At 48.4% G+C, this 14,380-nt stretch overlaps 2 protein-coding genes across 2 annotated transcripts; one reads left to right on the top strand and one right to left on the bottom strand.

Annotated features, from left to right (window-relative positions):
* Window positions 1–1,245: 1,245 nt before the first annotated feature.
* On the bottom strand, window positions 1,246–2,223 carry LOC308325669 (protein arginine N-methyltransferase 1-B-like; the record flags this gene model as incomplete). The annotated part of the gene is made up of 1 exon (XM_080778238.1): window positions 1,246–2,223. The coding sequence occupies one exon, from the start codon at window positions 2,221–2,223 to the stop codon at window positions 1,246–1,248; it is 978 nt and encodes a 325-aa protein (XP_080634364.1).
* Window positions 2,224–5,555: 3,332 nt separating this feature from the next.
* On the top strand, window positions 5,556–6,605 carry LOC308325668 (protein phosphatase 1A-like; the record flags this gene model as incomplete). The annotated part of the gene is made up of 1 exon (XM_080778237.1): window positions 5,556–6,605. One exon carries the CDS (start codon window positions 5,556–5,558, stop codon window positions 6,603–6,605), a length of 1,050 nt encoding a protein of 349 aa, XP_080634363.1.
* Window positions 6,606–14,380: the final 7,775 nt, after the last annotated feature.

Genomic DNA, 14,380 nt, shown 5'->3' with positions numbered 1-14,380 from the left:
TTTTTATTTTATACCGCTATCTGGGACATATTACTTGCGCAAGCAGAGCGCGCAAGTAATAGTTTCCGTCCATTGCTTCGATGCATATGTCGCCGTTTGATGCGTATGCGCCGTGCCAGTGTATGACAAATGAATATACATAGAGGCATTTCCTTTAATCCACAAGACACTGATCGACATATACATATACGTCACCATCGAAAGCCTTCACTCATCCGTATTAATTGACAGTTTGTAGCGGTTGACAGTACTTGCGCGCTCTGCTTGCACACTAGTAGGCCATTTACTTGTGTGCAACAAGCAAGAGTGCAGTTCTAGTTAAACTCTGTCTCTTAGTTCCAGACCTGTAAGGGTCTATTTGGTTTCATCAGTTAAGGACCAGCTGAAACCCCCTCATTGGCCACCAGGGGTCCCCACGTGAGTAGTCTACCAGTGATCTGTGATTCAAATGTATGCGTGTTAGTGCATGCATACTGTGTGTGCCAACTTCGCAACCAAAAGTGAAATTGAATTGTGTTTTTTTTTAATCATAACATCCTCAACAGTAACGTCGTACAGGCCAATGGGGGTCAGAGGAGTGTCACCCATTGTCAACCAATCGTCATATAATTGTTATTCACTAATGCTCATAATATGGTACCATTTTTGTCTACTCGGTCTGTGTCAGAGGTGGGCTGTGGACAGTTCAGAAACCCTACCAGTGACACCATCGATGGAGAATCCAAGCTAATAGAAACGGCAAACTTTCTATTCCTGGAAAGATAGCAACTTATAATGCAACCCCTTGTTCCAAAATTGAAAGAATAAAGTCTGAGTCACACAATTGTCCACCACTGGGAAACAGGGTTCAATGTCAGGTTCAAGGACCGGCACCAGGGCTCCAAATGGATCCTTGTGCCTCAACCTTTTTGGCTTTTTGTAAAACACATGAGATTGAAAAACATCCTAAAATAATTAAAATAGCTGTTTGACAAGTTGTGAGTTGAGACTTGAGAGTAGATCTTTAGAATAAAAAAAATAAGTTTGAGCACAAGGGGTAAGGCGAGGAGGTGAGAGTATACCAAATGGACCCAGCTTTTCTGCAACCTTTATTGTGAAGTTTCTGTGAAACAGAGGCTGGTTGTGTTTATACACTGTGGATTGTGCATTGGGATACAAGAGATGAAAAGAAATACGGGATCCATGGCCTAATGCAAATCAAACAGGGGTTGCTTGAAATTCAGAGGGTTGTGAAACACTGTTCTACTAGCGCATCCTGTAGTCGGAGGTCTTGGACACCTCACAAAGCCGGCCCTTGAAGTCGATGTCTATGGTGAAGTCCAAGTCCCTGTTGTTATTGACGTTTGGTTTCATATTGAAGGTGCCAAAGATCTCCTCCCCAGTCCTGACCGGCAGGTAGTCATCTAGGTAGAAGACCGTCTGCTTCCAGTGGGTGTAGGGAGATTCGGGACCGGTGGAGAAGCCTGTCCTCTTGTGGCAGAGCGTGAACTCCATGTTGAAGTACGCGACCAGGGCGTGAATGTAGTCGCTCCTCTTCACCTGCAAGCAAAATGGCGCGGTGAAGGACAGGTCGTCGATTGTCACGGCATAAATGTCCACCTCCTTGATGAGACATGCGCTGCTGACCAGCTGTTTGGGGTCCACCATGTCCACCAGGGGCTCCTTGATGGCCACCTCCTTGATGCAGGACATGTCGAAGCCGTACACGTTCTCCCACCAGTTGAATTTGTAGTCCTTGTACTGTCTGTCCTCGATGGCCGTGATGTAGAGTGTAGCCCTGTCGGGGAAAATCAGGCCGCCCGGCTTCAGCCACTTGTCACGGGCGTAGATGACGGTGTTGAGCATGGACTCGTAGAAGAGGCAGTAGCCCATCCACTCTGAGATGATGACATCGACACTCTCCACCGGCAGGTCCACCTCCTCCACCTTGCCCTTGATGATCGTCACGACATCGTCCAGCTGGTTGGCCTTGACGATCCTCACGGCGTAGTCGGAGATGCTGCTGCACTCGACTCCTATGACCTTCTTGGCACCGGCCTTGGCGGCAAACATGCAGAGGATGCCTGTGCCGCTGCCCACGTCCAGCACCACTTTGTCCTTGAACAGGTGCTTGTTGTGGAACATGGCGTTGCGGTAGGTCAAGGTGCGCACCTCGTCCTTCAGCATCTCCTCATGGATGCCAAAGTGAGCGTAGGAATCAAAGTAATAGTCCTTTGATGTCATGTCCTCAGCAGCAGGCAAGACCGAGTTCCCCCCGTGAGAAACCTCACACGCGCCAGACCGAAATGGCAGAGTCAACGGGCATAAGAGTGTTGTCTCCGCCGTTTCAGTCCGCTGTGTGAGCTGTGTGTGTGCTGGCTTGTGTGTCTTCTTAGAGGCAGGATATTTATAGTGAGGCTGGAGGTGAGTGTCGCAGTAAGAGACCAGACAGTGAAGACAAGTCTTCACAGGTTTTCGTTTTTTTCTGGTGCAGACATCGCAGGCCACCTCTGCAGGTCCAGCATCGGGAGGAACAGCTTGGGGTCCTTTCTTCCTCAGGCTGTCCACCACATCAGCCAACATGTTGTTTCTCTTCAGAGCAGGTCTTGGGTTAAACGTGTCCCTGCACTGTGGACAACCGTATCGGCCTCGTTGATCATCCTGATCCCAGTATCCATCAATACACCTACTGCAGTAGTTGTGTCCACAGGGAATAGTCACTGGATCCCTCAGTAGGTCCAGACAGATAGAACAGCAGAATTTTTCCTGGGCCAGTTGAACTTGTGCCATACCTCCACTGATCTTTGTCTGATAAACAGTGTTGTTAACTAATTATCATAGATTAAGATAGAAACATGACAGGCAGGGCTAAATTATGTTTTATTAAATGGACGATTCATTCACTTTAAAGGACAATTCAGTTTTTGGTAATGACTTTGTGATGTCATTTGTGTGATGATGTCAATAAGTCAAATTGCACTATACTTAAGTGTGCGTACAGTGTGGCGGTATTACAAGATACCATACAATCTAATTATCTTGCGGATAGATGGTAGACAGGTGGACAGGTTGTGGGCATTACAAACTTAACGTATCTGTATTTGATTGGCCAACAAATGTCACAAACCGTAACATCCAGATTTGATTGGCCAAGCTTCACCAGATCAGAAGTGCTACTGTGCTGCATATCAGACTTGAACATCTAGTATAGAAAAAGTATGAAGAAAGTATAGTTATACTACAAAGCAATAATCCATGTGAGAATGGCACATATATAACTTGCATAATGCAACCTTAAATAGGACAATGACCCCTTCTTTCAAATGCTCAGTCAGCAGATTATAAGAAACACCTTGGTAGCAATTCTTCATTCAAACCTTTGGGGTATTGGGACTGTAAGGAATGCTTTCACAAAGCTTGTCTCTGTAAAAGTGCTCCATCTCTGTCACCAGCTCTGCTTAAAGGCCATAACATCTCTACGCTGGAACCTCAAGGAACACTCATCATGACCTGCTCTATTAAAGTGACTCCACTGGGGATGTCTCTTTCTTAACTTTTATTGTTCAGATAACTTTTTATTACTTGCGCAAGCAGAGTGTAATCGGCTGGGTATGTCGGTGTTGTCCATCGGCCAATCAGGGACCACCATTCTTGATGACATAACTAACGTTTGATGATCGGCTGGGTATGTATGTAATATGTATGTACAGTATGTTAATGTATGTATGTCGGGGTAAGAATGTTTGTCCCTTATTGGCTGTTGATGGTGACGTAACAAAGGTATGTTTCATGGTTGGTATAAGGTCAATAACGGGTCGAAAGGATTTAGAGCAACAAGTTGTAATAGACATTAGTTAATAGCAGTATACTTGCGCGCTATACATGCCATGTATGACCTACTTACAGTACTGTGCATTCTGTGCAAGGCGCAAGTTGGCACCTCGACAGAGTGCATTTCTAGTTATGTTTATTATGTAGGTGGTTCTCAAAGTGGGGTCCGGGGAACCCCAGGGGTCCTCGAGGGGGTTCCAGGGGGTCCCCGATAAATGTATAGTTGAACAAAATGGACCCTTATGTTGCTGTAACTCTGAGACTGTATAAATCCATTAATTTTGGTTTCATTCATATACTCTCAGAGTTATGGTGGTCCGTGGTCTAATGCATGGGGTTCGCAAAGTGGGGTCTGGGGCCAAATATGGCCAACTACCAATTAATTTAGGGGACCCTGACATGAAAAGGTTTGAGAACCGAGATTCATCATTTTATCCAACATAACAATGGTTCCTGTTTTGTCTCTCTCGCAGCTCCCGGGTCCCTGGCCTGAACATCAGCAGCAAACCCCTGCATTGGGATGGGGCCTGAAAGTGAGTGACAGACAGAGTATGTGGTTGGCTTGCAACATCATTCAAGGTGAGCAAGTTTCTGCAAGCTGCATGCTCTGCTTTGTAGAGTGCATAGGAAAGGAAAGTGGGAAGGCACAGGAGCACATTGTGTGTGTGTGTGTGTGTGTGTGTGTGTGTGTGTGTGTGTGTGTGTGTGTGTGTGTGTGTGTCGTGGGGTCGGGAGAGCATTGGGATGACAAACGCATTGCCACAGGACCATATAGATTACCGAAGTCCTGACGTCTCTCCCACTATACCCCTGGGTTATATTTTATTTTCAAAATCCCACAGAGAAATCTTATAGATTGTGACATATAAGAACTGTGTTCCAAAAACGAAAAAACAAACCATCCCCGGAAATGTTGACAGGTATGTGACTGTCGTTTATGATATTGAGTTACATTAGATAACATCTGTGTTTGGAGGGGGGGGGGGAACGTTTTCTTACCCTTCGTCATCAGTTGATGCTTCATATCCATATGAATAACATCGCCCGGCTGATTTGTTTATTTCAGGAACACGGTTCTTTATATGACACAATCTAAGATTCCCCTATTAAGGTGTCGTGTATTTTCACACAACTTAACCAACTAAACTATAAAGACTGGAGTTCTCTAAAACAAACTGCAGACTGTACTGTAGTGAAAAACCTTGTCAAAGCATCAGACGGTCGGATGAAGAAAACTCAGGCAGAGAGGTGAACCTGGAGATCCATCGGAGTTGTATTTATTGAAGACAAAGACAGCAGAGCTTCCCGCGGCCATGCAGCCAGACAGCCGTCTTGACTAGACTTACTTAACCTGCATCAAATAAGCACAGTGACCAAAATATTTGACATAGAATATGCGGTTATTATGAATATCATGAATTTTGGAGACCACAAAGGAAAAAAGAATAATGCCATGCCCGTGATCCAGGCGGATAGCGCCATCTACTGGCAGTGATGTCAGACTTTGGTGCTCTATATAAAGAGAGATCCCACATTCTAAATACAAACTCCACACATCTGCATTTATCTCCTGTTGATACTATCTTTAAGGCCCCCTATTTCCTTTTAGTCTTTTACATATACTGTCACAGACGAGGTCCCTGGACAAGATGCCCAGATCGAACAAATTCCGTTCTTTGTTTTTGGACAAGCCAAAGACGTTAAAGCACAAGGGTCACGGTGACGGTAACAACCTGCAATACGGTATGAGCAGCATGCAGGGCTGGAGGTCAGAGATGGAGGACACGCACACGGCCGTAATCGGCCTGCCTCGCGGCCTCAACCGCTGGTCCTTCTTTGCGGTTTACGATGGCCATGGCGGGTCCATGGTTGCCGAGTACTGCTGTGAGCACCTGCTGGAGCACATCACCAGCAACCCAGACTTCCAGAACGCTCTGAGAGAGGAGGAACCCTCCGTGGATAGTGTGAAGAACGGCATCCGCGCTGGCTTCCTGCACTTCGACGAACACCTGCGGACCGTTTCCGAGAAGAAGCACAGCGTTGTGGACCGCAGCGGCTCCACCGCAGTAGGGGTTATGATTTCTCCCAGCCACATCTACTTCATCAACTGCGGAGACTCGCGGGGTGTCCTCACGCGAGGTGGAAATGTGCACTTCTCCACGCAAGATCACAAGCCCAGCAACCCGCTGGAGAAAACGAGGATCCAAAACGCACGCGGCTCGGTCACGTTCCAGCGAGTCAACGCGTCTCTAGCCGTGTCCCGTGCCCTGGGAGACTTCCACTACAAGTGTGCACCTGGGAAGGAGGCCACAGAGCAGCTGGTCTCCCCAGAGCCCGAGGTGAATGCACTAGAGAGATCTGTGGTGGAGGATGAGTTCATCGTGCTAGCTTGCGACGGAATCTGGGATGTCATGGCCAACGAGGAGTTGGCCCAGTTTGTCAGGGCCAGGCTGGAGGTGACGGGCGACATCGAAAGAGTATGCAGTGAAATTGTTGACACCTGCTTGTACAAGGGAAGTCGGGACAATATGAGTGTGGCGCTGATCCGATTCACAGGGGCACCAACGGTTTCTCCCGAGGCCGTGAAACGTGAGGCAGAGTTGGATAAATACCTAGAAAGCAGAGTAGCAGAGATCCTAAATAAGCAAGGAGATGAACGGGTTCCGGATTTGGTCCATGTGTTGCAGACACTGACATCTGAGAGCATCCCAAACCTCCCTCCTGGAGGAGGGCTGGCAAGCAAACAAAGCGTTATCGAAGCAGTGTACAACCAACTGAAGCCCATACAGAAGTGATAACAGACTCTCCGTCCACAGATGACATGTGGTAACACAAAGAACAACATTCTTTACCAACTAAGGCTTGGAGATTTGCGAGGCAGAGTAAGGCCCCATTCAATTTCACAAGGCACGTAACACGACAGGAAACAGGAAAAGGATACTGTGCTTCTCTAATTACAAGCACTAGACCTGTACGTGCCCGTCGGTCACCAGCCTACAGTACTTGGGAACGATGCAACTTGGGAACCTAATAATACCCATTGTCATAGCACCCGTTTTAACTATCTGTCTGTGTCCCTTTTGTGCTCATACTGTATATGGAGATCTCTGTAGTATACAATACCCATTGTCATAGCAACTGTTGTAGTATACAACATGCTGTGTACTCATACAAGGTACTTGTACGTGAATATGCAATGTACTTATATTGTGCACTGCCTGAACTGTAAGATAATTGTTCTGGCATCACTTCAAATCAGCAACATGGCCAGATAAGACATGACTGAGGAGGCACAAGATGTGTAGTGTTGAAATTAGACACAAGTTAATGTTAAGTTTAAATGATCAGTGATCTGAAGATTTCTTCCTCTCTTTTCTTTCTGTATTTCCTATTTCTCTCTCTCTATCTCTACACCTATGTCTGTCTTTCGCGTACAATCAGGTGGCGTGCGCGTGCTTGCTCAGAGATTGATCAATGATTATTGATTAAGTAAAAGGGTCATGTTAATGTCTGTCTGTCCGCCGAACCACGGAAATGTTCAACCGGGTCGTCACACACCAGAACCAGATGAGGGTCCAGTACTTAGTATCTAATCATAACGGCACCCATTTTAACTGTCTATCTGTCCCACATGGAGATCTCTGTATCTGTCTGTCTGCCTGTGTCTGAAGAGTGCAAACTGTGAAAAGTGGACTGGTTAAGTAATCAATTGGCAGGTGTGTGGTTGCAATGGCAATCAATTGGCTGAGGCAAAGGCTGGAAATTGCACAGGTGAGAGGAGTTGGCCTCATTAGGCCCACTGGCAGAGTCTTTTGTGGTGTTTCTGGACAACGGTGTATTCCACCAACTGCGGGGGTGTGGAACACATGTGTCAAATTCTAAGTTGTGGGGCAAACGGTTCTCGAGTTACGTGCATTCACAACCGCACACACACACACACACACACACGCAGACAGAGACGTAATTATAGTTAGATTGACGGAGACACATTTATAGTTAGATTGGATGAATGGTTCCTCTCCTTAAGAAGAGGGCCTTGCATGGAACATGGAAGGGGGTGAGGGAGGAGCTGCAAATAGCCTGAGCACAGGCTATTCCAATAATGTATAAAACCAGGGAGTTGTGAGTTAATACATATTAAATTATATTACATTACATATTACTTTTCCACCCACAAAAGAATACAATCTGTTTAGCCAGCTCCTTTTAGAACCGAAACCATTTCATTGGAATAATAAGTCTCCAACTTTATAATTGCAAGGATATAAAACCAAATAGTCAACAGTCTCTCATCAGACTTTTTCTGCTGCATATTCCACATTTGGAATACAACATCATTGTTATTGGAGGCAGAAGGGGTATGTCATCATCCTTTCAGTAAACAGTAAAGATATTTGTACACAGGGAGGAGACGCAAGGGTTACGTCTTCAGATTTCTTCACTCTGGGACTCGGTTTAAAAGATGAGCGTATTCAGTGTGTGCGTGCGCGTGTGCATGCGTGTGTGCGACCCTGGGTAAATAATACACTGTACGACAGGGTCCAATCAGTAGCAGCAGCTGTGTTAATAGCAGTAGCGACAGACACAGACGTCTCCTCCAGATGTGCTACTTTTGACGACAAATATTTAGTTTTAATCATAGTCTTTTGAATACAATTCCATGTAGTTTTAAGTCATCTGATGTTTTAGGCCGCTAATTGACTAAATATCATGATTCTAGTCGACTAAATCTACAGTTGGTTTAGTCGACTTAAATGTATGTTGGCAAGTCGTGACTCATCTTTTAGTTCTACTGAATCTCTTCTCCGTCTATTTCTTTCATTTGTTGACGAAATCGTCGTATATGGGCCGATTTAGTCATCATAGCTTAGTTTTTTAGGGTTTTTAGTGTGTGTGTGTGTGTGTGTGTGTGTTTGCGCGCGCGCACGTGTGCGTATATGCATGCGCGTGCCGTGTACACAAATTAGTTTGCATTCAGATTAATCTACGGTGATTTATTGACATGGGTTCGATCCCTGGTTCACGATAACATTATATTAATGTGCTTATGGTCTCACTGTATTTTGTCCTTATGGCCGGCTCAGGCCAAGCTGTGCTGTGCCAGTTGCTGCTTAAATGTTACCTATATGTCTATTTGATTGTGTTATATATTGTGTTCGGGGATGTTTGCACCCCCCTATGGGGGGACAAAACACCCACGCTATGGGGGGACAAAACACCCACGCTATGGGGGGACAAAACACCCACGCTATGGGGGGACAAAACACCCACGCCGTGGGGGTTAATCCGGCCCTGACTGTGACGCAAGCATTGTGAGCTTGTCGTCGATCCAAAGTATGAAGTTACTAAGATGTGTCATGTCCTTCCTTAAGTTATAATAGTTGTCATATCTGACTTGTGGAATTCTTTGGTCTGGCTTTATTTGCCTAAATATCAGAGATAGATCGACTATTTTCACTTCTTTCTTTTTATTAGATTTATTCATAATGGACCTCTCCGCTCCAGTTCTGCTTATGGTGGTGTAGCACCCAAGTGTTATAGTGGAAACAAAACAAGACAAAACAAAACAAGAAGCGATCACAGAACTTAACAGGTTGGAGAAAGTTCCAGGTTATTATGGAAGACTCTGGGTTTAAGACAAAAACAGTGGTGCAGCTTCAAGTGCTTAAGACATGGAAGCAAAGCAGCCAAAGCCATGTGGCTGTACGCTGCAGTGAACCCAAGTAAACACTATTATCCTATTTGTTGCTCACGAGTCCAATTGATTCGTTACGCTGGACTTTTTCTGCAGTGTAAGAGGGGGTTGATGAGAGACATGAGGTGATTAACGAGGGCACACACACACACACACACACACACACACGCACGCACGCACGCACGCGCGCGCGCACACGCACACACAGCCCTCCAGCAATGCTGTGGTGTGGATTATTGCGAATGCTGTGTGTGTAGTGTCTGTCTGTGTGTGTGTGTGTGTGTGTGTGTGTGTGTGTGTGTGTGTGTGTGTGTGCGCGTGCGTGCGTGCGTGCGTGCGTACAGATGGCGTGGTGAATTAGTGCCCCAGCACGCTATGAAGATAGATATGACACATATGTCCTGTTCACCCGCCCCCCTCCTCTCTCTCTCTCTCTCTCTCTCTCTCTCTCTCTCTCTCTCTCTTTCTGCCTCTGTCTGTCTGTCTGTCTGTTCCTTTCTTCAGTTCAAAGTTGAAAGTGTGAAACAAAGTACAGTTAACTATATGTACCGGTATACATTTACAGATACAGGCCTACAGGAATAAAGAAATGAGAAAACATAAACGTTGATGGTGATGGATGGTGTATTTAATGCTGTGTGCTATACATATACCTACACTGATCTATTTTAATTATACTACTATACTAAGAGTTAGCCTACGGTACTGTAATTCCGATACAAATGGTTCATTTGGTTACATTTGTACACTCTCAGAATTAGGATGTTATAGTAGCCTATATATAGATTGCGGTCCCAGAGATAGACATTTTGGAACATTGTTGGACTTCACCTGTGGAATTTTCTTGTTTTTAGTCATGTACTCTAACACTTTCTATGTGTCTCCTCTCCTCTCCTCTCCTCTCCTCTCCTCTCCTCTCCTCTCCTCTCCTCTCCTCTCCTCTCCTCTCCTCTCCCCTCCTCTCCTCTCCTCTCCCCTCTCTGCCACCAGCATTGTGAACAAAACAACACAACACATCAATATTAATTACACTGGGTCATATATTCCTGCTAACGAGGACGATGGTCCTGATTAGAAAGATTATCAGCTCCTGATTGGCAAAGACTTTGTTATGCTGCCGCATCCCTTTTAGGGATTCACAGTGCATCTTCGAAACCTCTGTATTGGCCAGGAATTATCATATCGGTGCATCTCTAATGGTAAATCAAACATCGGGCAGTGATGCATTTAATGTGTCACGTCACACCTCCATATATGGTCACACTTCGTGACATCACACCTCCATATATGGTCACGCCTGTGACATCACGCCTCGTGACATCACGCCTCCATATATGGTTACGCCTCGTGACATTACGCATCCATATTTGTTTTTAGACAGCTGGTGGATGGAAATGAAGCTCCACCCACGTGGCAACTTGCAGCGTTGGCCTGCAGAAAACTATAGGTTACTTTAGTAACCCCAGTTATTTAAACGACTGAGCGAGGTGAATCGCCCTATGGGGAGTGCCATCTCTGGCATGAACACACAGAATTAAACCATATACTTCACGAACAATTTCATTGGTCGGGACTTCTACCCGCCCATGGCATGATCACCCCTCCCACCGGGGTGATGACGTTCCTCTCATGCCACACGGGTCATTCCATGTTAACCAGATTGGCTTCTGCTTAGTTAAGTCAGAAGGGTAGTCTTTCGGGCGATTCACCTCGCTCAGTCGTTTAAATAACTGGGGTTACTAAAGTAACCTATAGTTATTTTAAACTCCTTCACTCAGTGAATCGCCCTATGGGGAAATATAAACTCCCGTATAGCTACCTACCAGTTGAACAAGTCCCAACCAACGTCACAGGCTTTTTACCTGTGACGGCCAACCCAACCCACCTCTTACCTGGAAGCGACGTCTAAAACGGCATGAGCCATTGCAGACGGCACCACATCCAAGTTATAGTACGTGGCGAAAGTCGAAGGGGACGACCAGCTCGCCGCCGTACAAACATCCTGAATGGGGACACCCTTAGCGAGCGCCCAGGATGCAGACATACCCCTAGTAGAGTGAGCCCTCAAGCCCCCTGGGGGCTCCACTCCTCTCTCGGCATATGCCAAACGAATGGCTTCCACAATCCACTGTGAAAGTCTTACCTTCGTTATCGGTTTTCCCTTACTTTGGGAACCCCATGACACGAACAATTGATCCCCATTCCTGAAAGGAGCAGTTCTGTCCACATAGTGTCTCAGCGCTCTGACCGGGCATAGGCAATTCAACCTCCTCTCCTCCACAGAGGAGAAAGGTGGCGGGTGAAATGCCATCAGATCGACCGGGGCGCAGCCAGAGGGGAAATTCTTAGGCAAGAACGCGAGGCTCGGCCTAATAGAGACTCTAGAGTCGTTCCCGCTGAATCTCATGCAGCTCGGGTTGACCGAAAGCGCATGTATGTCGCTGGCTCGCTTCGCAGTCGTCAAAGCGACCAGCAGAGCAGTCTTTAGTGTGAGGAACTTCAAGTCCACTGTCCCCAGTGGCTCGAAGGGGCCCTGTGAAAGGGCGTCCAGTACCAGAGTCAGGTCCCATGACGGGACCAGAGATCTGGAAACTGGACAGGCTCGCCTAACGCCCGCCATGAAACGACGGACTAGCAGGTTCTCACCTACTGTCTTGCCGTCTACCCCCACGTGGTACGCCGAAATGGCCGCCAGGTTGACCTTCACAGAGGATTGGCCTAGACCTCTGTCCAGGAATTCCTGCAAGAAGGTCAGAATGTGCCTCACCGAAGCCTGAAACGGGATAACCCGTACAGGTCTGGCCGCACACCAACGTTCGAACACGGTCCAGGCCGTGTTGTATCGTTGTCTAGTAGACGGGGCTCTCGCCCCTAGAATCGTCGTGATGACGTTCGGGGGCAGGCCTTCGGCATCCAGGTTCAGCCCCTCACGGGCCAGACCCAGAGGTCCAGGTCCTGTGGACGTGGATGGAAGATCTCCTGCCCCGCTTGGGTGAGCAGGTCCCTCCGCAGCGGGAGCTGCCAGGGCTGGTCGTACAGGAGTGGGACTATGTCCGACCTCCAAGACCCCCAAGCCGGGGCCACCAGTAGCATGCATAGGCCCTGAGTCCTCACCCTGGCCAGGGCGGGGGGGATCAGGGGCAGAGGAGGGAATGCGTAAAGCAGGCCCCTCGGCCAAGGGTGCGCCAACGCATCCATGCCCAGAGACGGGGACCCTGTCAGGGAGAAGAAGTACTGACACTTCGTGTTCTCTTCCGACGCGAACAGGTCCGCCACCGGCGTGCCGTATCTGGCCCATATCTGAGCTGCTACTTCCTTGTGCAGCGACCACTCGTGGTAGCGGAGTGGGCCTCTGGACAACAGGTCGGCTCCTGTGTTCAGGAGTCCTGGGACATGGCAGGCCGTGATCGACAGCAGATGCTCGTGGCACCATGTCAGTAGCCTGTGTGCCAACGTGTGCAGGCGCAGGGATTTGAGCCCTCCCTGCTTGTTGATATAGCACATTGTCGTGGTGTTGTCGGTTCGAACCAGAACGTGACACCCCTGGATAAGCGGTTTGAAGTGCCGCAGGGCAAGGAAGACCGCCAGGAGCTCCAGATAGTTGATGTGTGCACGCCTCATGGCTCCGTGCCACACTCCTCTGGCCGTCCTGCCGTCGTGGGTGGCCCCCCACCCCGACATGCTGGCGTCCGTGGTGACGATCTTCCTGGTAAGGGTCTGTCCCAGGGGAACACCCTCCACCAGGACACCTCTGTTCGACCACCACTTCAGGGCGAGTACACAGCCTGCAGATACCGTCACTCGCCGTGACAGGCACCTGGTGGGCACACCTAGGGACCTTATCCATCTCTGGAAAGGTCTCATGTATAGCCTGCCCAGCCGTACTAGGGAGATGGCCGACGCCATGAGCCCGGCCATCCTTAGGCAGGTTCGGAAGGGGACCCTCTGTCCCGTCCTGAACAGCGTCACGCACTGTAGGAAAGCGTCCATCCTCGCTTGGCTCAGTCGAGCCGTGTAGGAGACTGAATCCAGTGCTATGCCTATGAAGTCTATCGACCTTGTGGGGACCAGAACACTCTTCTCGTGATTGATGGTGAACCCCAGGGAGGTCATGTGGAGCACCACTTGAGTGGTGTTCCGCATCGCCTCTCGTGCAGAGTCTGCGCTTAGTAGCCAATCGTCGATGTAGCTCGCTACGCGGAGACCCAGACGCCGCAGCGGAGCAATCGCTGCCTCGGTGCATTTCACAAAGACCCTGGGGCTCAGGGACATCCCAAAGGGGAGGACAGTGTACTCGTACACTCTCCCCTTGAAACCGAACCTCAGGAATTTCCTGTGAGGTGGGTAAATGGGAATATGAAAATAGGCGTCTTTCAGGTCTATCGACGTGAACCAGTCGTTCGGACGTATGGAACGTACGAGGGACTTGGCCGTCAGCATTTTGAAGTTGAAGGTCTTGAGGTACCGATTGAGAGCCCGTAGGTCCAGTATCGGACGTAGCCCCCCCCCTTTTTTCTTGACCAGGAAGTAGCGGGAGTAAAAACCGCTGCGACTCTGAGTCAATGGTACCTCTCTGACGGCCTTCTTCTCCAGCAGGGACTGAATCTCTGTCTGGAGCACTTCTGCCGCTTGCCCACGAGCTTCGGAGAAGAGGACTTCTGCGAAAGCGGGTGGTCTCATAGCAAACTGGAGCCTGTAGCCCTTCGCTATGGTGCGTAGGACCCAGGGGGATGCCCCGCACAGTTCCCACTGCGGTCGGCATCGAGCCAGAGGGTTCTCTGTGGCCATGGGAGCCTCCACTGTGGCAGTGGAGCTCCCTGGACGAGAGAAAAATTGGGCATGACCCGTCCGGCTCGTGACGAGTGTGCCCGTCGA

This window comes from Protomyctophum bolini, assembly GCF_963924005.1.
Source record: "Protomyctophum bolini genome assembly, chromosome: 12".
Taxonomy (NCBI): domain Eukaryota; kingdom Metazoa; phylum Chordata; class Actinopteri; order Myctophiformes; family Myctophidae; genus Protomyctophum; species Protomyctophum bolini.
Note: the sequence above shows the minus strand (reverse complement) of the source record. Positions and strands in the feature narration are given on the sequence as shown.